This window comes from Sceloporus undulatus, chromosome 1, assembly GCF_019175285.1.
Source record: "Sceloporus undulatus isolate JIND9_A2432 ecotype Alabama chromosome 1, SceUnd_v1.1, whole genome shotgun sequence".
NCBI classification, from domain to species: domain Eukaryota; kingdom Metazoa; phylum Chordata; class Lepidosauria; order Squamata; family Phrynosomatidae; genus Sceloporus; species Sceloporus undulatus.
Genome location: NC_056522.1, coordinates 275,315,830 through 275,338,895, shown reverse-complemented (window position 1 = coordinate 275,338,895; position 23,066 = coordinate 275,315,830). Strand labels below are relative to the sequence as shown.

Genomic DNA, 23,066 nt, shown 5'->3' with positions numbered 1-23,066 from the left:
ACACTTTAACTGCCCTGGCTCCATGCTATGGGATCCTGGGATTTGTAGTTTTGGGAGCTATTTAGCCATCTCTGCCAGACACAAGAAACTGAAGTGCAATTCCCAGATCTCCTCATCATTTCATCATTTATTTCATGTTAGAAGTAAATTTTCAACTATTAAGCACTAACAAGAAAGAGGCTGACACTATAGCAACTCAGATGGTGACAGAGGTATTAAAAAGGTAAGGTTTAATAACCCTCCAGGTCTGCTTCTGGTGTTGGCTCCACTGCAGGAGTGGTGGTGGGGTGAGGTTGGGTGAAGCCTTTAATGCCTTTGCCTCTAGAAGGATGGAGAGTGGGAGGTTTTCTGTTCCAAACTCACTCTGCCTCTCAGGTGGACCAGGGAGGTGCTGGTGCTGCTGCAGCCACTGCTGGAGTAAGCCCACAAACTTCTTCCCTCAGCCTCATTTATTTCATTTCTGTGCCACCTTTCCCCCCCAGAAAAGGACCCAAGGCAGTTTGGTTTTTATGGTTGACACCACTTTAACTTCCATTATAGCTCTGTGCTAAGGAATCTTGGGGTTTGTAGTTTTGAGGAGCTGTTTAGCCATCTCTGTCAGGTGCCACAACAAACTTCAAATCCCAGCATTCCACAGCATGGAGTCAAGGGCAGTTAAAGTGGCATCAAACTGGATTATTTCTTTAGTGCAGATACAAACGGAGTCCTTCCTCTCAAGCTGTTCACATCAGATAAATTCAGGTTGATAAAGCAAAGTGCAGCTGCTCAAGCAATAAGCAGCAGCCACTCTGTTCATGCTCAGAGACACTCAGAGGAGGGCAAAAAAGGGGCTACTTAAGGATGAGCTTATGAAACGTGAATGGGTTTAATGGTTGGACTCAAGTAGCTTCAATATATACCATTCTACATATATAAACATACCAAACTCTGAAAAACTCCAAAATACATCTAGTCCTCAGCATTTTGGATAAGGGAGATTCAACCTGTAGTTGATTATTGTTATTAGAAGCCACCTTTTCTTTCTTTGATATTTCCTTTTAGAGCCTTCCTTCTCCCTTCCTTCCTTTTTCTTCCTTTCTTCCCCTTCCTTCCTTCCTTTAGTTCTCCCTCCTCCTCCTCTCCCGAACGGAGACTTTTTTCTGGGAAAAGCACAGAGGAGGAGGGAGAGGGAAAGAGGGGCAAAGATGTTGCCGGGAGACCAGCCCTCTCCCCTCCCTCCCTCTCTCCTGAGTCTGCTCCAATGGAAGGAGGAAGCAGGAGGAAGGAGCTTGAACAGGCACTGCCCCCGCCTCCAGACCCCTCGGACCCCTCCCTTCGCTATGTTCCTGCTCCCCCTCTCTCCCTCTCTGAGCCTCCCTGCTCCCTGAGACTTTTTCCCCCTTTTCCCTCCGAGTCCGTGCTTTTGATGGAGGGGAGGAGGAGGGGAAGGAAGGAGCTTGGACATCCCCATTTCTGATGGGAGGGGTCCGGACCCCCCCAACCCCCCCCGCTACATCACTGCCTATGGCTATTAAGGGCTCAACAGGGATCCGTAGTTTATCTATCTATGTGATGTGGAGTATCTATATGGAGCTGCTATATTGGGGTGGGAAACCTCCATGTTCTGATGAACTACCATTTCCATAATGCCTCACCACCACCTAAGCTGAAGGAAGTTTTAGCCAGGCTCATGAGGGCTTGGTTGGAGCTCCTCCTCTTATGGTGACTCTACATGTAGTCTTAAGTTACTAAACCATCATGTCCCTACATGTACCCTCACCATAAGGGGAACAGCTACCACCAAGCCCTCATGAGCCTGGCAAAAACTTCCTTCTCCATGGCTGGTGGTGAGGCATGAGGTAGTTCATCAGAAACTGGAGGGCTATAGGTTCCCCACTCCTGTGCTAGTGTCGCCAGACATTTTGGAATTGGAAACCATTAGTAGCCTCATGACATCCATCTCTATTGCTTATTGTCCAGTGAAGCTGTGGAAATGCTAAACCTGACTGCTATAATGGGATGGACAAGGACCAGTAAACTGAGTTAGAGCCTAAGAAGATAAGGCTCTGTGTTAGGAATTGAGTGAGGTTGCACTCCTGAAGGAACACCTGCGTAACCTGGGAATATTTCTGGCACTATCTCTGTCAATATAGGCCAGATGGACTTCCAAGTGGCTTAGATTGTCTTGCTAACCATGATTTGTATCGAACAGGGATAACATGGCCATGCACTGGTAATGTCCTGGCCAGGAGATGGGTCTGTCCTTAAACATGACATAGATGCTGCAGCTAGTGCAATATGTAGTAGACAAACTGCTGTCAGGAGCATCCCAGAAAGATCCTGGGACACAAGTTGAAGGCATCCCACTGACTATACACTAATCTCAATTCAAGGATCTTGACGTGATTTGATATTTGATGGAGCACCTTGCCCTATATATACCTGCCCAACAACCGATATCTACAAGATAGGCCTTCTGTGCAGGCAAAGGAGAAAGTTTTCCCTGCTAATGTACCCCAGTTGTGAAATACCCTCCTTTGAAGACCTGCTTTGCATTAAAACTGACTTCATCTTACTGTCAAACTCAGATGCCTTTGTAGTCAAAGGATCTTAATCTGATCCATGCATGGCTTCTTTTGTGAATTTTAGACAGGTTTAAATTGTTCATGTTGCTCATCACTGTTCCAAACTATTTAAAATACCTTTTGCCTGTACACTGTCCTGAGATAGGGCAAGAAAACATTTTAATAGTAAAATAAAATAAAAATTCAACAGACAGAATGTTGAAATCTTTTTCTTCAAGAAAGAAAAAGATTTCAACAGAAATCTACCTGAATAACAATGCAACAGGGATGGGTCTAGAACAGTCACCCAATATAGGGAGGATTACAGACCACTTAGAAAATGTTTCCTGCTTTATAATGTTTGGGGCTTTTTAGCTTGGATGAGGGTGGGGGAAAGGAGATATGAGAGAGTATAATAACACATGGTATAGAGAAACTTGACAGAAATCAACTTTTCTCCCTCCCATAATACAAGAACCCAGGGTCATCGAATGAAGCTGAATGATGAGAGTTTCAGGTGTTAACCCCATTGTTAAATACAGTATTAAACTACCATACATTTTGTCTAATGCTGTTAATAATGTAACAGTTACAGGCACATTACAATCTTCCCATTTAATCAATGAGAAACACAAAACTTAGTATATGAAAGAAAAAGGTATAAAAACAAAGTGGTGCAGCTTCATAAATGAAGCATAACTGATCCAATCATCTTTTCATTGCATAGAAGTCTGTTATGTATTTTTATTGCAAACGAAAAAAATTATCTAAGCTGTTCTAAAACATCCTCCCAGTTATCAAGTTACCTTTGGTCGGCTCCTTCCCCTGAAGTATATTGCTTCTGAACAAAATATTTCTAGTAGCAAGATCTAAAGTGTCTCTGTACTGTAATTCTATTTTAAATATGGCTTAGTGTCAGAGATGGAAACACTGATATTCCAATCTAAGAAGACTGAATTGCTGAAATGGACAAATGGGCAATGATGATCAAAGAAAAATCTCTGAGAATTTTAAAGAAAGATTGGATTTATTACATACTTGCAGTCTCATTGGGGATATGACTCAATTTTAGTTTTGTAAAATAAACAGTTTGTATGTTGTAAAGGCATCAACATAATATCATATATAGAGAAGTATAATAATAATGGTATATATCCATCAGCTGGGGGGAAAGTTAGTAGTGTTTCTTTTTGTTTAGTAGCTTAGTCAAGTCTATTTAGTTATTGTTGTTTATAGGTATGTTTTAGACATAATTGTATAAAGATCTCTTTGTGGTTGTATTTAGGCTTAATTTAAAAAATATTTAAAAATAGTGATAGTTCTTTTTCTGGAGCTATCAAGCTGTGCACTGTCATATGCAGAAATGACCTCATCTGCATTTTCAACAGGAGGGCCAACTGAAAAGAAGACAAACTATTTAGAGACATATTTGTATAGCAACACACCTCCTATCCACTAGCTTGGTCCATGTGAGATCCCAGTGGATCCTCAAACAAGATGGTTTCAGATATAACACAATATCGGTACAGTATTTGCATTTGTACATGTATGTGTTTGTCAGCATCTACCTCCAAAGCAAGTGGAAAGCACAATATCCAGATTTGAATTGGCTGAGGCAGTGGCCACTCTGAGAAGTTCCAACATAGATGATCATTGATATGGAAGCTGAAGTAGTTATAAAGCTCCTAACCATGTTGGAACTCTCCTGGTGCTTTAGAAGTGCATAAATGTCTTGCTAGGCGATCACTGCCACATCTACCCCAATTATGACACTTTAGTAGCATAGAGCATCCTAGTTGTCCATTCTCTATTTCCTCCCATTAGAAATCAACTCGTTTGTTCCCTTTGTGGATCTCAGACATTCTATAGTATACAGTATATTTTGCTTCTTTTTAATACCAGGACAGGATTTAATTGGTTTGGTCAAGGAAGGCTTAATTCATCTCATCAGTCTGTCATGCTGCTGGCTGTTAGAACCTTATGCACTGAATTGTTGCTATCACATTTATGTTCAAAATCGCCTCTCTGCACAGATAAGGTATGGATGAGGTTGCAAAGTCATACCTAACTTTGGCTTAAGGTCTGGGGTCAAACCACTGGGAAAATGAAGATGAAACCGCTGAAGTAATGAAGTAAAAAATAAAAACATTTCCATTCTGGCCAGCTGTTCTCCTAAACAATGTCTTCGTCCTGAGCAGATGAGAGGAAAGAAACTGCATTAAACAACTCATTTCTTTTATCAAAGAATACATAAAACAATAGCTCCCCTTTATTTACATCAAAGCATAGTTCAGTTAACCATAGTCTGAACTATGCCAAACCCAATATAACTTTCTGTTTCACCTTATATGAAATTCCAAAATAAAAGGAATATTTATTTAGAAAATTGCATTGACTATTTTTAAAAAAAACCTTTACGTTGCATAAGAACTCAAATTCTGAAACATACTTGACATCAAATACTACTTTTAGTAAAGCTTTCCACATATAAATGTGCGGCAATGAATGAGATCATTAAGATGTCTGACGCTTAAACAGGGCTTTTCTAGAAGTGGATTTTCTCCTACTAGGAACACAATAAGCTTACACAGCGGTTGTGCAGGATCCAGAAGTCACTTTCCAAATTAATGTGTCTGCTGTGGGAAGATCCAAGTGTTTCCTCCTCAGCTAAGAAGAACAGTGAAGTCTTCAAACCAAGCCAGGAAAAGCTGCAGCTGCCAAAACTGTGCAGCTTTTCCAGAGGCAAAAGAATGTTTGGGCTAAAGGAAAAAATGGGGCTGAGTAGGGAGGTAAATTGTTTCCCCTCATCTAGTCTGTGTGGACTTCAGCCCTGGACAAAAAGACAACCCACTCAACCCCCAAGCTATTTTTTAATAATTAAATTATTAAAATTAAAAGGGGTAAATCGGGAACATACAGTCATCCCTCCATATTGTGGCTTTGATATTTGCAGATTTGATTATTCACGGATTTCATTAATATGTTCTCTCTAGGACTGTCTAGGTCCTCCAGTGCAACTCTGTGGTCAACTTTAACTAAAAGTTGCACTGAAAGACCATTTGTAGCTACTCCAGTGCTATTCTATGGTCAGTGTATGTTGGACATTGACCACAGAGTTGCACTGGAGGACCTAAAGATTCCTAGAGATGTGTCCTCTCAGGTAAAAACAGTGTTTTTGTTATCTGTGGTTTTTCCATATTCATGGGGGTCTTGTTCCCCTGACCCTAGCGAATATGGAGGGACACCTGTGTATTAAAATAGTTTGGGAGCAGCCTTTTCTGTTTTCAAGCAGTGAAGGAAACTTATTTTGAAGATGTTGAGGGCCACAAGGAAAGGTAAGAAACAGCCAGGTAAAGAGGATGTTGTCAGAAAAATCACTGGTCAGATGTTAATTTTCTTCCTTTCACAATAGGCTTTTAAAATAGTCAAACAAGGACTAACTATTTAGATGCTCAGCTATATATATGGCAAAGTCCACTACTGAAAAATAATGACCAATTAAATCATGTTTCTGTCACCACATATGCACTGAAGTTTATAATTAAAAATCAGATATTCCAAATTTTAAATGAAGCTCCTGACAGAAGATGAAAGCAAGATATTCCAACACTTGGTTGTTAGCTATTACATTCTGCTGATTGCGCTTTTTTACCCAAACCTTTGTCACTTACAGTTTCATAGATAAGAAGGTGAGTCTTACCTAATGAAAATGGAACAAATGCTTCTTTCTTGATGAACTGTCCAGAGCTGTCCAAAAACCTCTCAGGGCAAAACATTTCTGGATTACTCCAGTACTTTTCATCAAAATGTACAGAATAGAGATTTGTAATGACTGTAGTGCCTTGAGGGATGGTATACCCACGCACGACTGTGTCCTTAGAAGTTGCATGGAAAATACCTAGAGGAGCTATATTACAGAATCTTAAAATTTCATGCAGTACTGCTTCTGTGTATGGCATTTTACATTTCTCTTCTAGGCATGGTGTTCTATTTGGTCCAATTACTATATCAATTTCTTTATGAACTTGCCCTGTTAAGAGAAAACATTTTCAGTTAATAAAATAATGGTTTGATTTAAAAGGTGTAGACAAAATATTAGTTCTTTATATGAAAACATAGCACAATTGTAGGGCCTCCTCCTCCTACATTCATCTGAATATTTGTTGTTTGTATAAATTGTTCTTTCTTCCACTCATAAAACATTTCATGAATGAAGTGTGCAACATTGTGCTCTTACATCCACAAACCCTGAGCATACACCCCCCCCCCCCATTTTGAAGCCTAGCAGAGCAGCAAAAATAGGTTTAAACACACAAATGTTTAAAGACTCAAACTGCCAATCTCAGGCGCTTTACAGACTGCCCCAAAAGGGCGGTCTGCCAGCACCGCTGGTTGCTGCATCCAGGAACCGCAGTGGCCAAACCACGTGATTCCCAGACGCAACAAAAAAGAAGCTGCAAAATGCAGCTTCTTTTTGCGCCACGGAAATGGTGCCCCAAAGCGCGACGTGCGGACACTAGGCATCTGCGATGTCAAGATGGCAGTGCCCATGTAGAAAGGGCACCGCCATTTTGTACGCGCCGAGCGCATACTAGGGTTAGGGGCGTCCCTAGTACGTGCTCAGCACGTACTTTCGGCGCGTGTGTAACACGTCTCAACTACAAGGAAAACACTGAATCAATAGGATTTATGTGTTGCTGAATCATCTTGCCATTGATTCAATGGTTTGATTGTAGTTGAATTTAGACCTGGTAATTTATTGTACCATAACATGACACTGGAATTGCTACAGACTAATGTAGATACTCCTTTGAAATTAGTCTGATTAATTTATGAAGAGAATTAATACTTTCTCAGATACTACCAAGTTTTTGTTATTATGTAAATTTGGATCTTTCTTTCTGCAACACTTCAACCATAATGTACAACTGTTAAATGTCTCAGGGCTTCATACATCCTCTTGTACATAAATCCAATTATGGTAAACAGTATGAAAATTGACATAGCTTTAAATATGGCTATGTCCAGTGTATGTTCAGCCACTACTGAAAAAATCTTCCCTGGATCCCGGATTGGAAAACTATCAACTAGTCTCAAGCATCCTCTTTTGGGGCAAGGTACAGGAGTTTGTGGTAGCTTCCAAGATCTAGGGGTTCCTGGATGAAACAGATTATTTAGATCCATTTCAGTTTCGCTTCAGGTCAGAGACAGCTTTGGTTGTCTTGGTGGATGACCTACCTACACAGAGTGTGTTCCTGTTAGTTCTGCTGGACCTCTCAGCAGCTTTCAATATTATCAAACATTGTATCCTTCTGGGTTACCTCTCTGGGATGGGACTTGGGGGCACTGTTTTACAGTGGCTTCAATCCCTCTTGGAGGGGCAAACCCAACGGGGATGCCAATTCAACATTCTGGCCAGTAGTCTTTGGTGTCTCTCAGGGCTCAGTTCTGTCCCTGTTTAATATCTACATGAAACTGTTGGGAGAGGTCACCTTGAATTTTGGGGTTCAGTGCATCAGTATGCTGACGACACCCAACTCTATCTCCCCTTTCCATCTAAGGAAGCAGTTTTTGTATTAAACTAGTGTCTGCAGTGGACTGGATGAAGGTGAATAAGTGAATCCTTCAACAGTGTCAGCTCCTGAAATTGTTGAGCGTGTTCATGACCTGATTTCAACAGATCAGCAAATCTCTGCTAAACCAGTTGCTGAGACACTAGAAATACCCCAGGAATGCACAGGGTTTATAATTCTTGAGCAGTTGGCTATGCAGACACTGTCAGACAAGTGAGTTTGAATGCTGACCAGAAACAAAATTGAGTGGATGTTTACAAGCTGATTTTGTAGCATTTTAAAAGCTCTAGTAATAACTTTTTGGAATGACTTGTCACTGTTGATGAAACATGGTCACATCACTATGATCTGGAGACCAAACAATGGTCTTTGAAGTGATGATACTCAGGTTCTCCATGGCTGAAGAAACTCAAGACTCAAAGGTCATCCAGAAAAGTCATGGCCACAGTTTTCTGGGGATAAGGAAGGTATTTTGATGACTGACTATCTCCAGAAGAGCCCAACACTTAATGCAGAATAACTTGCTGTGCTGATTAAAGGAGGCACTGAAGGAAAAGAGATGAGGGAAGCTGCCAGCCTGGGTCCAACCTATTCACCAGTTCTTGCTCCATCTGTCTATTTCCTTTTTCCAAACCTTGAAGAGTTTGAAAAGAAGGACATTCTCAAATGATTCAGAGGTATTTTAGTGACCAGATATCAGAATTTTTTTTGGAAGGGTGAAAGAAACGTGAGTAATGATTTGCCAAGCGCCTCTATTTATGTGGTGAATTTCTGGAATAGAATGCAGGTTTCAGGGCTCTAGGTCATTCCCTTCTTGGTCAGGCCGAGAACTTTTCAGTAAATTCATATGTGAAAAGTTCAATTTTATTCTCCATCTTTCTCAGCAAAAATGGGATTCAAAACAACTTGCAATAAAATCATTAAAACATAGACAAGTTAGAAACATTAAAGGCATTTAAGAACCTTTTAATATAACTAAGGTCCAAAACACACACTGCAGAAATAATCCAGTTTGAGGTTGCTTTCACCACCCTGGCTCAGTGCTAGGTACAATCCTGGGAATTGTAGTTTATTATGGTACCAGAACTCTCTGTCAGAGAATGTAAAATGTCTTACAAAACTACAGTTCCTGGAATTTCTTAGTACTGAGCCAGGGCAGTGAAAGCAGGACATTTAAGGCCCTCCATTTTTCTTAAATGTCCTACATTTTGGGCTGAGTTTTGTCCTGCAGTTGTCCTACAGTTTGGTCTCGAATTTGTTCCACATTTTGTCCCTGGTAATAGTGGACAATTATGGCGAGGCCCTGCCAAGCCCTCAAAATCTCCGCCAGAGCACATTTGGAAAGTACAAAGATGAAAAAGGCTAGAAGTCCATGTATACAATATTGGATTTCACCCTGTATTATTTTATCTATTCTTTATAGAATGTCAGGTAATTTTAATTTGTTGTTTTCATATTTAACAAAAACAAGTTACAGTACTTCCTATTTGTCTCAAAACCTTGACATCTAGTTTAGGTTTCCCATGATCCATTTTGTCAAATGTGCAGATACAGCAAGACACTAGCTAGTAAAAGCTATTTGTATATTTCAAATAAGTACTGTACAGGCTAACGTAAGGCCATAAAAAGATTCATATCAAGTAATTATGAGAATTACAACTCTTTTGCATAATTCGACGGCACCCTTCTACAACCTAGAGTCCTCCAAATATGGTCGCCTGCAACCTCAATAAACCCAAGTTTATTGTGTCAAGATGGAGACAGCTGACTTAAGAGATTTGACTGATTATTTCTTGAGCCTGTAAACCTGATTTTTATCATGGCATTTTACTGAAGACAAAGGTACGCTTTATGCTTAGTCTTCAGCAAAGCAACAACACATCTCAAACTTTAAAAGGAAGGGGGGGGGGGAGAATCATGAATGAAGTCTGGGTAGTTCCAAATTGTTACAGAAAATGATTGGCTTCCATATTAAAGACTAGCATGGACAGCACACCTTGGAAAAGAATTTTTAATCATAAAAGTGAGGATATCATTGAGATAACATATCACTTACCTTGAATATTAGGATAAAGAGCCATGAACAACACTGCCCATCTTAAAACATTTGTTGTAGTTTCTGTTCCAGCAATCATGAGTTCTCCCACAGAGAAAATTAAGTTTTCCATGGAAAAGGTGGACTCTGGGTCTTTTTTATGTTTATCCACTTCATCTAAATATGCATCTATGAAATGCCGAGGTGACTGAGGTTTCCTGTTCTGGGAGAAGCGCTCAATAAGGTGGAGTAGAAAGGTATAGACCTGAGCTGCATTTTTAAAGAGTTGCTGATGTTTTCCAAAAGGCAGGACACCAATCCATGGAAAAGCATTATACAAAAAAGCAGATGCACTTGCTGCCAATTCAATGTTTTCACTAAATATTTCAATCATGTGCTGAAATTCAGTGTCTTCATATGTAAACCGCTCTCCAAAAATAATCAAATTAGCAATATTTGAAACTGCATTTGTTATTAAGTATTTCAGGTCGAAAGGCTTCCCTTTATAGGTATCAATGGCCTCAAGGAAAATCATTGATTCTTCTGATATTTTGCTTTCAAAGGCCTTCTGACCATAACCAAATATCCGAAAGCTGGTTACAGCTAATTTGCGATGCTCTGTCCAACCTCGTCCATATCTTGAGTTCAATAAACCTGAAACACATAAGGAGATGTGCTTAAACCAAGGATTTTACTTTCTTAATTTTATTTCCTATTTTATCCATATGAGTTCTGTTTTTTAGGTAATCAAAATCTAAATATATGGCTGGAAAACTCTAAATTAAATACTCTATACTTATACTAAATAGACTATTCGGCTGATGAGAATACCATATAGAAACCATATGAAACCAGTTTTAAAGAAATTGCACTGGCTGCTAATCACTTCATCACTAAGGTATTGGTGATGACACTTAGGGCCTTAATTTCTTGGGATCTCAATACGTGAAAGATTGCCTCTGCCTATATATACATGCCTGAGGGTTTCTTATTTTCATTTAGAGTATTTATATCTTTCTCTTCAGCCACAAAGGCTCTCAGAGCAGTGTGTGTGTGTTGTGCCTTCAAGCTGTTTCTGATTTATGGTGAACCTATGGGGTTTTCTTGGCAAGATTAATGTCTGCTGAAGTGGCCCGTCTCTGTGTCTCACCAGCAGGGGCAATAAATATACGTACTGTGGGAGGATTTGAGAAAAGCCTTCTTTGCTGAGGCACACCAGATGAGCAATATTCTCCCTGCTTAGAGGCCTGATTGGCACCCACATTGATGTCATTGACACAGGATCCAAAGTGAGAATACTTAAGATTTTCATTGTTGGCTTGTATTTCTTAAATATCCCTCTTTTTCACCCACCAACACATAGAAAACTGCTTTTATTTGCAAAAACAGTTTGCAGTATGGCACATTAAGTCTGCTACTCAAAGAAAAAAAGTGAAATCCCATTCGGCATCTTTCAAGTACTTATTTGGATCTTCGCCATTGTCTCTCCATAGCAGTATGAATCCTGAAAGAAAGAGTACACGCTTGCAGTTCCCTATCAAGCCAAAATTTTGCTGTCTCAGCTCCAAAAACTATTTTTTCTTTGTTAAGCCACATTCAAAATGAAAAGTTATTTCATTAAGCACCATCTCACAGAGACAGATCTAACAAATTCTACTAGGTTTAGATTGCTGCCAATTTCAGAAGCCATCATTCAGGATCTTATTGTCTAAAAAAAGTTGCCATGCCTTACCTTAACAGGATAATTTTGCAAAATAATTTTGCAAGAAAGCATATGCATATAACAGTGCTTTGAGTGTTAAGAAGGGAGAAAAGATTGTAGCTCGCTAAAATATAGTGGAACAAAGCCAGGATGAGTAATTATTAAGAATAGGCAATGGTATGTGTTGCAGCTACTAAGTGACTATCCTATTCCCCCTGGAGTAAACGCTTCACCTAAATCATTCTTTCAGATGCTCAAAAAGTCATAAACTTTTATATTCATCCTTAGTATTATCCAGATAAGCACCTCATCTGCAATCATAAATTTGTCCTCCTTATTTGAAAGTTTGGTCATCACAGCCCTTATCACTATCAACTAACAGCTAAATCAAAATAATTTATATTGATTAATCACACTGAAGTAATAAGCTTAGACCAGCTATTTTAGCCCCATAAGTTAATAACAAATCTGTAATAAATATATTTGAAGAATTTAAAAAATGAATATATATATATATATATATATATATATATATATTCCAAAATAGTTAAAATCTATTCAGTGGTAGCCATCTTGGCCTATGCAGCAAAACACAACAAAATATAAAATCCACAAAATTTTTGTTGGGGCAACTAAAAAGCACAAAATATATCATGCAAGCTTTCAAAACTTCACTGGCTTCTTCAGGGAAAGACATTAAAAATCATAAGGACAAGAAATATGGTGATATTAGAGTTCCATACAGTAGGCTTACATTTTTTCTCAACTGTTTTTCTGTTGTCAGTTAAGATGGTCTGATGGGATATCTATGAAGGTAGAGGCCATTCCGCTCCTTGGCCATGTGGGGACCAGGGACAAAGGGCATTATCAATCAATCAATGATTGATTAACAAAGGGCAGTAAATACCAGGCAATAAAATTTCAACTCCATTGGCAGCAGCAAAGTGACTTCCCTTGAGATCCAGGCTATCTCTGTTCTATGCGAGACTAAAGGGCCTTCTTAGACAGAGAACACTGAATTTCTCAAGAAATCTCTGTACTGTTACATCTGGAGAAATGTTTAGGTGCTATATTGTTATTAACTGCCCTCAAGTTGACTTTGATAGCAATAGCAGTTTCATTTATATACCGCTTCATACCATACTAAGCAGTCTCTAAAAGGTTTACAACTGTAAGCTAATTACCCGCAACAAGCAGGGTGCTCATTTTAGCAACCTCGGAATGATGCAAGGCTGAGTTACCCTGAGCCCCTGGATTGGACTGAACTCACAATCTTGTGTTTTTTTGTAAGTTGCTGCAGTACTGGCATTTAACCATTGTGCCACCAGGGGTCTCTTTAATCTCCGGCAACCCTGTGAATGAGTCATCTCTAAGACACCCTGTCATCCATGGCCCTGCTCAGTTTCTGTAGACTTAGGGCCATGTCTTCTTTGACAGAGTCTATCCATCTAGCGAGTGGTCCTCCTCTCTTCCTACTGCCTCCTATCTTACCAAGCACTGTCATATTTTCTAATGAGTCATGCCATCTCAGGATGTGCCCAAAACATGACAGCCTCAATTTATAGCCAAAACAGATGGCCCTGAAGGGGCAGCTTGAAGCTGCGCCTTTTGAAGATGGATTGGAACTGTGGCAACCATATGCCACGGTCCTAATTCGCCTTGGAGCTGGCCAAAAAAGGAGCAGCAAAGAGCATCTTTTCTCTCCCTGCCGTGGCCCATGGGCAGCTTCAAGCTGCTCCGGCAGTGTCCAGGATATAAACATTGCACCGCCAGACTGCCCAGAAGCCGGACAACGTCTCAGTGCCGGCACAACCTCTGGGCATCTTGGAGGTGTGCAGTGTCTGTACACCATGCCCCCAAGCTGGCTGGAAACCAGCTTTTAATGCTGGTCTGTTTCCCCCATCCCCCAAGTCATTTTGGCTTCCAGGGAGAGTTCAGATCTGATTTGTTCCAGGACCCATTTGTATGTCTTTTTAGCCATCCACATTACCTGCAGAACAATTCTCATGTACCTCATCTCAAATGAGTTGATTTTCTTTCTATCAGCTTTCTTCACCATCCAGCTGTTACATGCACACATGGTGATGGGAAATACAATGGCTTGAACAATCCTCACTTTAGTGTTCCAATGTATATCTTTGTACTTTAAGATCTTGTCTAGTTCTTTCATAGCTGTCCTTCTCAGTCCTAATCTTCTTCTACTTTCTTGACTGCAATTTCCATTCTCAGCAATTACTGATCCAATGTACATAGGTAAACATTAAACAAAAGGAAGCAAAGGGACTGGTACTTAACAGTTTGAGTTTCTACAACAAAGGTCAAACTCTTTCATTTCTACTACAATTGGCAAGTTTTAGCTAAAGAAAATCAAGTCTGAACTCTCCCTAGATGCCAAAATTATTAAAATGAGACTATCATACTGTGGACATATCATGAGAAGATATAAAAAAAAGACCGTAGTGAAAAACCACATTAAAAGTGGATAAGCTCAATAATTGAGACTTGGCTGTTTGGAGTCAGCAAGACCTGAGCAGGGCCATTGATAATAGGGTGATTTGATGGTCTCTCATTCATAGGATTGTCATTAGTCAAAGCTGACTTGATGGTAATTAACAACAACAAATCCGTTTAAACTAATAACAAGAGCTTTTAATATTATGCTTAAACTGTTGAAAATGTATGGTTGTCCTTCAAGTGCAACTGTTATAGCTGCTTATTACCACCAGAAGGTGCTCTTCTGACACAAGTGCATTTAAAAAATTGTATGTCTGGCCTAGTCTGTGAGCTAAAACAATGATTCTCCAGCTATGTGATATGGGAGAATGGCAATATTTTCCTTGTAATGCGCCACTTATCAGTACTACATTTGTTCCCAATGGCTACAAAATGTATTTTCTTTCCTGGAAACTCACTGCAAACCCTCAGCTGATGGTTTGAGGATGGGCATCAGTCCATGGACCACGACTTTGAACAGCATTGAACTAAAGTATACATCAGATGCAAATACATAAAACAAGCTGCAGGTTTGGTTTTAGTAAAAACAAACAATCCAAACTGATAAATGCTTAGAACATTGCATTTTGAAAGCAAGAGAGACATATAGAAAACTTTTTCTTTGCCAGTTCCTCTTTGTCCCATCCCCACAGCTGTGTCACTTCACATTAGTTTAGAAATGGGCTGTTGCAAGTGGAAAGAACAGAAGTAAAAGAACAGGTTTCCTGTAAATGAGAAGAGGGAAATCTGGAGCGACACTTGAGGTGTGTTGCTCCTTCTCATCCTTCTTTACCAAAGTCTGTTGCAAAGTGACAGGGGGTTGAAAAAAACAGGCTCCCTTTCTCAATAGGGTGCTGACAGCACTGAAGCAGCACTGACTGTTAATTTCCAGGTGTGAATCATGTTTCCCTCTTATGAGAAACAGATAATACTGCTTGTAGCCTTGTGCATGTACCCACACATGCAGTTTTATTTGTCTTGTCATTTCCATGTTTGCCTCCTTTTCAGAAATAATGTTTACATGATTCCTAGCTGTGCATGCCTCAGGGTTTCCCTGCATCTGCTGATACTTCCAACTTGTGGCTGGCATAGTTTTGACTGAGTAAGCAATGGTTCTTTCCTTTGAGGATCAGACTAGAGGGAATAATTAAGAAACAGAATTTCAAAACTTAATTGGTGACTGATGAAGTTCAAATTCAGCATGAAGTTTTTACTCTTCCTGGCTAACAGAAAGGCTTCAAAGTTGTTCCCAGTAGGCAGCTCTGAGTTTGCATTATTTATTTATTCCATTTCTATGCCACCTTTCTGTCAGAAAGGGACCCAAGTCAGCTCACATATAAATAATTTAAAACTTTAAAATTCAAATTTTAAAACATTTATTTATTTCCATTTATATCTCACATTTCTCCTGCTAGAGACTAAAAGTGGCTAACAGCAAATTTGAAACAGTACAAGTTAAAACAATACAATAACATTAAAAATGTAGATATAAAGTTTAAAAAACAATTAAACAATTTTAAAAGCTAAAAATACAAATATTTTTACCTGCCGCTGAAAGGCGAGCAGGAATTGGGCCATCCTGGCCAGTATAGGAAGGGAGTGCCAGAGCCTGGGAGGAGCCACCAAAAGGGCCCTCTCCCTCGTTCCCATCAAATCAACCCAAGAGGGTGGTGGGACAGAGAGAAGGGGCTCTGTGGATGATCTTAGCACTATAACAGGCTCATAAAAAGAGCATGTTTATAACTTTGTAAGGAAGCGTTAGGAATTTTGACCCATTCAGTACAGACTATGATAGAAAGTCTTTACAAGGTGGCCTCTTTAAAAAAGGAAAGAGATTTACAGACATATTTAAAAATTATCTAATGCAACAATAAGCTTCTAGGGTTTTTTTTAAATGTCACAGCCATGACAACATACCTCCCATTTTTGTCAGCTTCTTGAACAAAGGAAGAGATGGCCTGTCTGCAAAGACCTCACTTTGTTGAACAAGGCATTCTTTTATTGCATCATATCCATTCAGTACAATAGCGGAGATACCACCCAAATCAAGACTAAAGATCTTCAAAACAGAGAGAGAGAGAGGTGTTTCATATCACTTTCAAGAATACGTCTAAATAAAAGTAATAAACTACTGCATTATCTTCAAAATTTTATTTCTTGATCAGCTTTTAGAAAAATACCTTTTATGCTGCATAACAATGTACAGTTCCCAAAAGTATATACGTAATACAACTTCCCCCTCCAATTGCTTGAAAAGAAACATGGAATATAATTATGTAAAAAAATAATAATATTCTAAAACTATTATGGCTTGTCTTACTCATAGATCCTAAATCAGTGTCCATCCTGCCCTCTTTTACTGCCATGGCTTACATGCTGATTACCCCAGGAGATGCGAAAAACACACTCACCATAATTAGCAATATGTGTTCAGTAGGAAGTTCAAGATGTATGAAACATCTTGAGAGGAAGACAGAAAAACCTTTGATCTTTTGGAAAAGTGGTATAAAAATAATATTTATATCCTTCCTACTATATGGTTTCCTATCAGCAACCTGTCATTGGTATTGGTAGACTAGTCTCAAGAACCCTGCTATGAATGCCATGAATTATCTGTGACAAGAACACTATTAGAATGCTTTTTGTTCATGCAACTGGTGCCTTTCTATTTCACATAGTTTAAACTAGGAATACACATCAGGTGTTGATTGGTGCACATGGTCAAGTTGGTGTCCTACAGGTTTCAGGGGTTACACAGTGAGAAACCTGTCCCCAAGATCTGGATGTGATTGGATGTTGTTGATAGTTTAAACCTGAAAATATCAGTGTTTAATGTGAAGTCGAAGGCTTTCATGGCCGGCATCCATAGTGTTTTGTGGGTTTTGGGGGCTATGTGGCCTTGTTCTAGAAGAGTTTATTCCTGACGTTTCGCCAGCATCTGTGGCTGGCATCTTCAGAAAATGCTGACCTCTTCCAGGTCAGCATTCTCTGAAGATGCTGGCGAAACGTCAGGAATAAACTCTTCTAGAACACGGCCACATAGCCCAAAAAACCCACAAAAAACTATCAGTGTTTAATTTCTTCATTTTGATGAGGAAAATATTTCTTGATGTGCTTCATACAGTAGATTATGATTAATATTTTTTAAATAACTACTTTACTCCTAGAACATTTCATTAGCATTTCTAAAATGTCAGAATTTCACACTTGGAATTTAAAACTGTGCAGGATTATCAGTGCCTGTTAGCAGCAGGAGCTTTTGCTCCTGTATTTATAATATGTAATTGTACCCAGTTTAGAATAATTTGTGCTTTTGAAATGTAGAGGGTGAGATTCTGCACTAGAATTCAACTCTTAAATTACCTTCTGCAACATACAGAAGTTCTATATGACCAATGGTCAGGGGTTCTGGAAGCTCACATCCAAAACATGCTGAGGACCAAAGACTCAGAACCACTGTACTAGAGAACCCCATCTGAGCACAACTCCTCTGTGGACTTTTTCACACTGAGACCATCCCGAAAATGCTTATCACACACAGAGCACAAAGGGTTAAAAGCACATTACTTAGGCAAGAAAGTGAGTTGAAAGCGAATTTGGGTTTCAGACAGATGAGGACAAATTCCGTTGCTAGCTTGGAAATAACTTTTTTATGCATACTCCAAACTGTCATTTCCACAAGTGCATACACACACATACTCCAGAGAGGGAAGGGAAATGGGGAGGAAAATCCTCATTGCTTCAGAAGCTGTTTCAGAGGAAGGCAGACTGAAGTTTCCCTTTGCAAACGCCCATAAAACCACCCATAAATACACACACACTAGAGAGAAAGAGGACGGGGCTGGTCCATAAACCTGCCGGTTTCAGCGAGGGATGCCCTTCTTTTCCAGGACATATCCTCCATTTCTCTCTCCTGTACAGGATGAATTCCAAAACCTCCCCTCTCTCTGCCTTTTCCCACCAGCTGTTCCCTTAGATTTAATAATAATAATAATAATAATAATAATAATAATAATAATAATAATAATAATAAATTTTATTTATATACCGCTTTTCCAAAATATCAAAGCGGTTTACACAGAATTAAAACCAGTTACAAACACATCATAAAAATAGATAAAAACCAGTAACACAATATACACTATACAAATGTAAAACAGTCATTTAATAGGGTGAGGCAGAGAGTCGATGGGACCAAAATACACAACTTCATTTTCCAGAGGGGAAGGCTTGACAGAAGAGGAAGGTTTTAAGCCTCTTTTTAAATATTTCCAGGGGGGTGATAAGGCGGAGCTCCTCGGGAAGACTGTTCCAGATTTGTGGGGCCGCTACTGAGAAGGCCATCTGGGATGTAGTAACATACAGTGGTACCTCGGGATACGAAATACCCAGGTTACGAAATTTTCGGGATACGAAAAAATCCCATAGGGAATTATTGTTTCGGGTTACGAATGTTTTTTCGGGTTACGAAAAAACTTTTGGTGCTTTTTTCGGCTTTTTCGCACGGAATCGCGGCTTTTCCCCATTAGCGCCTATGGCAATTCGGCTTACGAAGGCTTTTCGGGTTACGAAAGCGGCCGCGTTACGAATTAATTTCGTAACCCGAGGCACCACTGTATTTAGAAAGTGGGATTTCCAACAAGTTCTTCCCGGTTATTCTGAGTGTGCGGGGCGGATTATATGGGGAGATGCGGTCCCTCAAGTAACTCAGGCCCAAGCCATGTAGGGCTTTATAGGTAATAACCAACACCTTGTATTGTGCTCGGAAGTGAATAGGCAGCCAGTGCAGATCTTTCAGAATACAGTGGTACCCCGGGTTACGAAATTAATTCGTTCCGCGGTTAATTTCGTAACCCGAAATACCTTCGTAAGCCGAATTCCCATAGGCGCTAATGGAAAAATAGCTCTCTGCTGCCCTCCGGTGGCGGAAAATAGCGCCGCGGTTTTTTCGTAACCCGAAGAAACCTTCGTAAGCCGAAGCAATAAATCCCTATGGGATTTTTTCGTATCCCGAAAAATTCGTAACCCGGCGCATTCGTATCCCGGGGTACCACTGTAGGTGTTATATGGTCAAACCTGGAAACACCAGTGACCAATCTGGCTGCCATATTCTGTACTAGCTGAAGCTTCTGGGCTTGGTACAAGGGTTGCCCCATGTAGAGCGCATTACAGAAATCTAAGCGAGAGGTTACCAGAGCATGTATCACAGTTTCAAGGTCCCTTTGGCCCAGGTAGGGTCGCAGATGGCATATCAACTGAAGTTGATAGCAAGCACTTCTGACCGTTGCATCCCCTTGAGATGTCAACTGCAGAGACGAGTCCAGAAGTACTCCTAGACTGCGAACTTCATCCTTCAGGGGAAGTGTGACTCCGTTCAGGACAGGTGGATAAACTTCCTTCCCCGGGCCTGGGGAACCTATCACAAGTACTTCCGTTTTCTCTGGATTCAAACTGAGTTTGTTTTCCCTCATCCAGCCCATTACCGACTCCAGGCAGGCAGTCAGAAGAGAGACCCCATCCTTAGTCACTGAATCAATCGGGGACACAGAGAAGCATATTTGGGTGTCATCAGCGTACTGATAACACCGCTCCCCATGTCTCCGGATGATCTCTCCCAGCGGTTTCATGTAAATCTTAAATAGCATGGGGGACAGAATGGCGCCTTGAGGGACACCCGATGTTAGCTCTCTTTTACGAGAGCTGCTGTTCCCCAGCCTCACCATCTGGAATCTGCCCGAGAGGCAGGATCGGAACCACCGGAGCGCAGTGCTCCCGATACCCAACTCCCTCAGGAGTTCCAGAAGGATACCATGGTCGATGGTATCGAAAGCCGCTGAGATGTCCAAGAGCACCAAGGTCACACTTCCCCTGTCGATGCCCAGATGGAAATCATTGACTAAGGCGACCATGGCGGTCTCAACTCCATATCCCGCTCTGAAGCCAGTTTGAAATGGGTCCAGATAATCAGTTTCATCCAAGACAGCTTGGAGCTGGAAGGCAACTGCTCTCTCAGTCACCTTACCTCAAAATGGGAATAGTGAGACCGGCCTATAGCTGTTTCTTTTTAGGGGGTCCAGGGAGGGTTTTTTAAGCAATGGTTTGACCGTTGCTAATTTTAAGCTAGATGGAAATTTTCCCTCCCTGAATGATGCATTAATTATGCGACACAATAATGATGTTACCGCATCACCACCCTGGGCGGTCAGCCAAGAAGGACAGGGATCGAGAGAGCACGTCGTCTTCCTAACACTTCCAAGAAGCTTGTCCACTTCATCAGTATGTACAAACTCAAAATGATCCAGTTTAATAGAGTCCACGGAAACTCTGGACACCTCTCCTATTGTCTCTGATGAAATGCCAGCGTCGAGATCAGCCCTTATCTGAGATATTTTATCTGCGAAGAAGTTGTTAAAGTCATCACAGCAGGCCTTAGTTGGTTCTAAAATAGGGTTCAGGGTGGGGGAGAGCTGAGTTAGCTCCCTCACCACCCTGAACAGCTCTGCTGGACGTGACTCCGCAGACACAATACGTGAAGCATAGAAAGAATTTTTTGCTGCACCTATTGCCACTCCGTAAGACTTTAAGAGAGCCTGATGGAGTGTCTTGTCAGATAAGCGCTGGTGACTCCGCCAGCTGCGCTCTAGTCATTGCGCAGCCCGCTTCATTTCCCGGAGATCTGCTGTACACCAGGGTTTCTTATTAGAAGCGTGCTGGAAAGGATGCTTAGGAGCGATACTGTATATAGCCCTGGAAAGGTCATTATCCCAGATGTTAGTCAGGGCATCAACAGAGTCGCCGTCAGATCCAACCATAGACCCCTCTAAGACTTCTTGGAACCTTTTGGGTTCCATCAGCCTTCGACGGTGGACCATTCTAATAGGTCCTCCACCTCCAGGGGGATAAGGGTAGATGCCTTAAGTCGGACCTCAACCAGGAAATGATCCGTCCATGATAGGGCAGAGGTTTTACAAACCTCTGCCCACAGATTGTCCCCATCCATACTAAAGACAACATCGAGCGTATTACCCGTGCAATGTGTTGGACCCAAGACTAATTGGGACAGGCCCATGGCCATCATGGAGGCCATGAACTCCCGAGCTGCACCTGTCAGATCTTGTGAGCCGGCCTTGAAAGGGATGTTGAGGTCCCCCAGAACAAGAAGTCTGGGAGACTCCAACATCAGTTCCGAGACCAGCTGTGTAAGCTCGGCCAGGGAGTCTGTTAGTGGGCAGTAGACCAACAGGATCCCCAGACTGTCCCTAGCCTTCAGAGTCAGATAAATACACTCAATGAAGTCCGTCTTCCGGATGGGGTTCCTGGTTAGGGTAAGAGTGTTTTTATGGACTAAGGCAACACCTCCCCCCCCCCCGCCCACATAACCTGATTTAAGGCTTAGAGGCTCCATTAGAAGAGGAGACCATCTGCGTGAGGGAAAGAGGTGTGTGTGGGCTGCCTCCCACTCCTTGGCACAGCAAGGAACCATGGGAAATCTGGGAACAGGGAGGACTGGGGACATGGTTTTCAGACTGCTGCAATAACATAAAGAAAGTGAATTTGTGAATGAAATGGAAACAAAAACATGATATATTTGAGAAAATGTTTATTCCCTGATTCACCTCACTTTCTGTCTGGATTCTGACTGGTTTGTGCGCAGCGTCATCTGAAAAGCAATTGTGAAATTGTCCCCAATGCCCTGGATGACCCTGCGTTGTGTCCAGTTTAACCTTCCAATTTTCCCCGTGTGAAAAAGTCCTGTGTGTCTATGATGTGTTTTATAGTCCAGATTTCATGCAGACAAAGCTCACTCTTCTAAGTACCAATATGCCCAATGTTAAGTTACAAAAAGAACAGAGTCTTCCTTTATGAGAGATCTGTATGCCTACATTTTTAAAAAAATTAAGAAACCAGAACCTCCAGTATTTAACTAGCAGTCTTCTTACTCAATGCTTGCCTGATGTGGGGGACCCATAATTATTTTTTCCAATATGCCAGGGACTGGCACCATATTTATGCCCACTGGCTGCAACTGTTTCTTTCTTTCCTGGAACCTCAACATGGATGGGCAGCCAATGGCTCAGGGACCAGCACCAATCCAGGGAGCACCACTCTGAGCAACACTGTCCTAGCTCACAGCTGAAACCTGAGACCTTAGTGGTTCTGAGGTAGGTTTAGTTGAACAATGATATCCTTTAGCTTGGCAGGGCCTCCTGCAGAACCTACAGGCTCTGTGGCAGATATGAAGTTCGGGGACTAGTGTGCCATTTCCACCTCTAGAAGTACTCTAGGTACAACTCCGGTGAGCAACACAGCAGAGTGGGGTAAGGAGTCAGTCCACGCAAATCAAGTGGTGGTAGTAGATGACTGGAGGAACTTGCCAAAGCCCCATAATGTATATGGAAGGAAAATTAGGTAATGCACTGTAAAGTGTGTCTGCATATTTCATAATAAGAATCCTATACACAGTATGCAAAGGCATTTTGTAGCACCTTTGAGACTAATTGAAAGAAAGAAACTGGTACCATGAGCTTTTGTAGACTTCAGTGTACTTCCTCAGATATATTGGCTCTATGCATTTGAGCAAGAAGATTCAAGTCTGTGAAAGCTTATGCTAATAGCTCCCTTTTTTTAGTTAGTCTCAAAGGTGCTACAAAATCTCTTTGCACACTGATTTTCTAGACTAACACAACTATATCTTTGAATGCTTGTCGGTGCTGTTGCTG

At 41.0% G+C, this 23,066-nt stretch overlaps 1 protein-coding gene across 4 annotated transcripts in view; it reads right to left on the bottom strand.

The window, feature by feature from the left end:
* Positions 1-23,066, bottom strand: part of LOC121918991 (vitamin D 25-hydroxylase) — a 40,377-nt gene that overhangs the window by 15,959 nt on the left and 1,352 nt on the right. The window contains exons 2-6 of one of the 4 annotated variants that reach the window (XM_042445133.1): positions 16,264-16,405; positions 10,173-10,805; positions 6,244-6,573; positions 4,608-4,733; positions 585-3,940 (exon numbers count right to left, since the gene is read on the bottom strand). In XM_042445133.1, the coding sequence (XP_042301067.1) occupies positions 3,831-3,940; positions 4,608-4,733; positions 6,244-6,573; positions 10,173-10,805; positions 16,264-16,405 (1,341 nt within the window). In that variant the 3' untranslated portion in view covers positions 585-3,830. Of the gene's footprint in view, positions 1-584; positions 4,734-6,243; positions 6,574-10,172; positions 10,806-14,765; positions 14,835-16,263; positions 16,406-23,066 lie in introns of those variants that run through there. The other 3 variants (XM_042445134.1, XM_042445135.1, XM_042445136.1) reach the window with 3 other exon arrangements.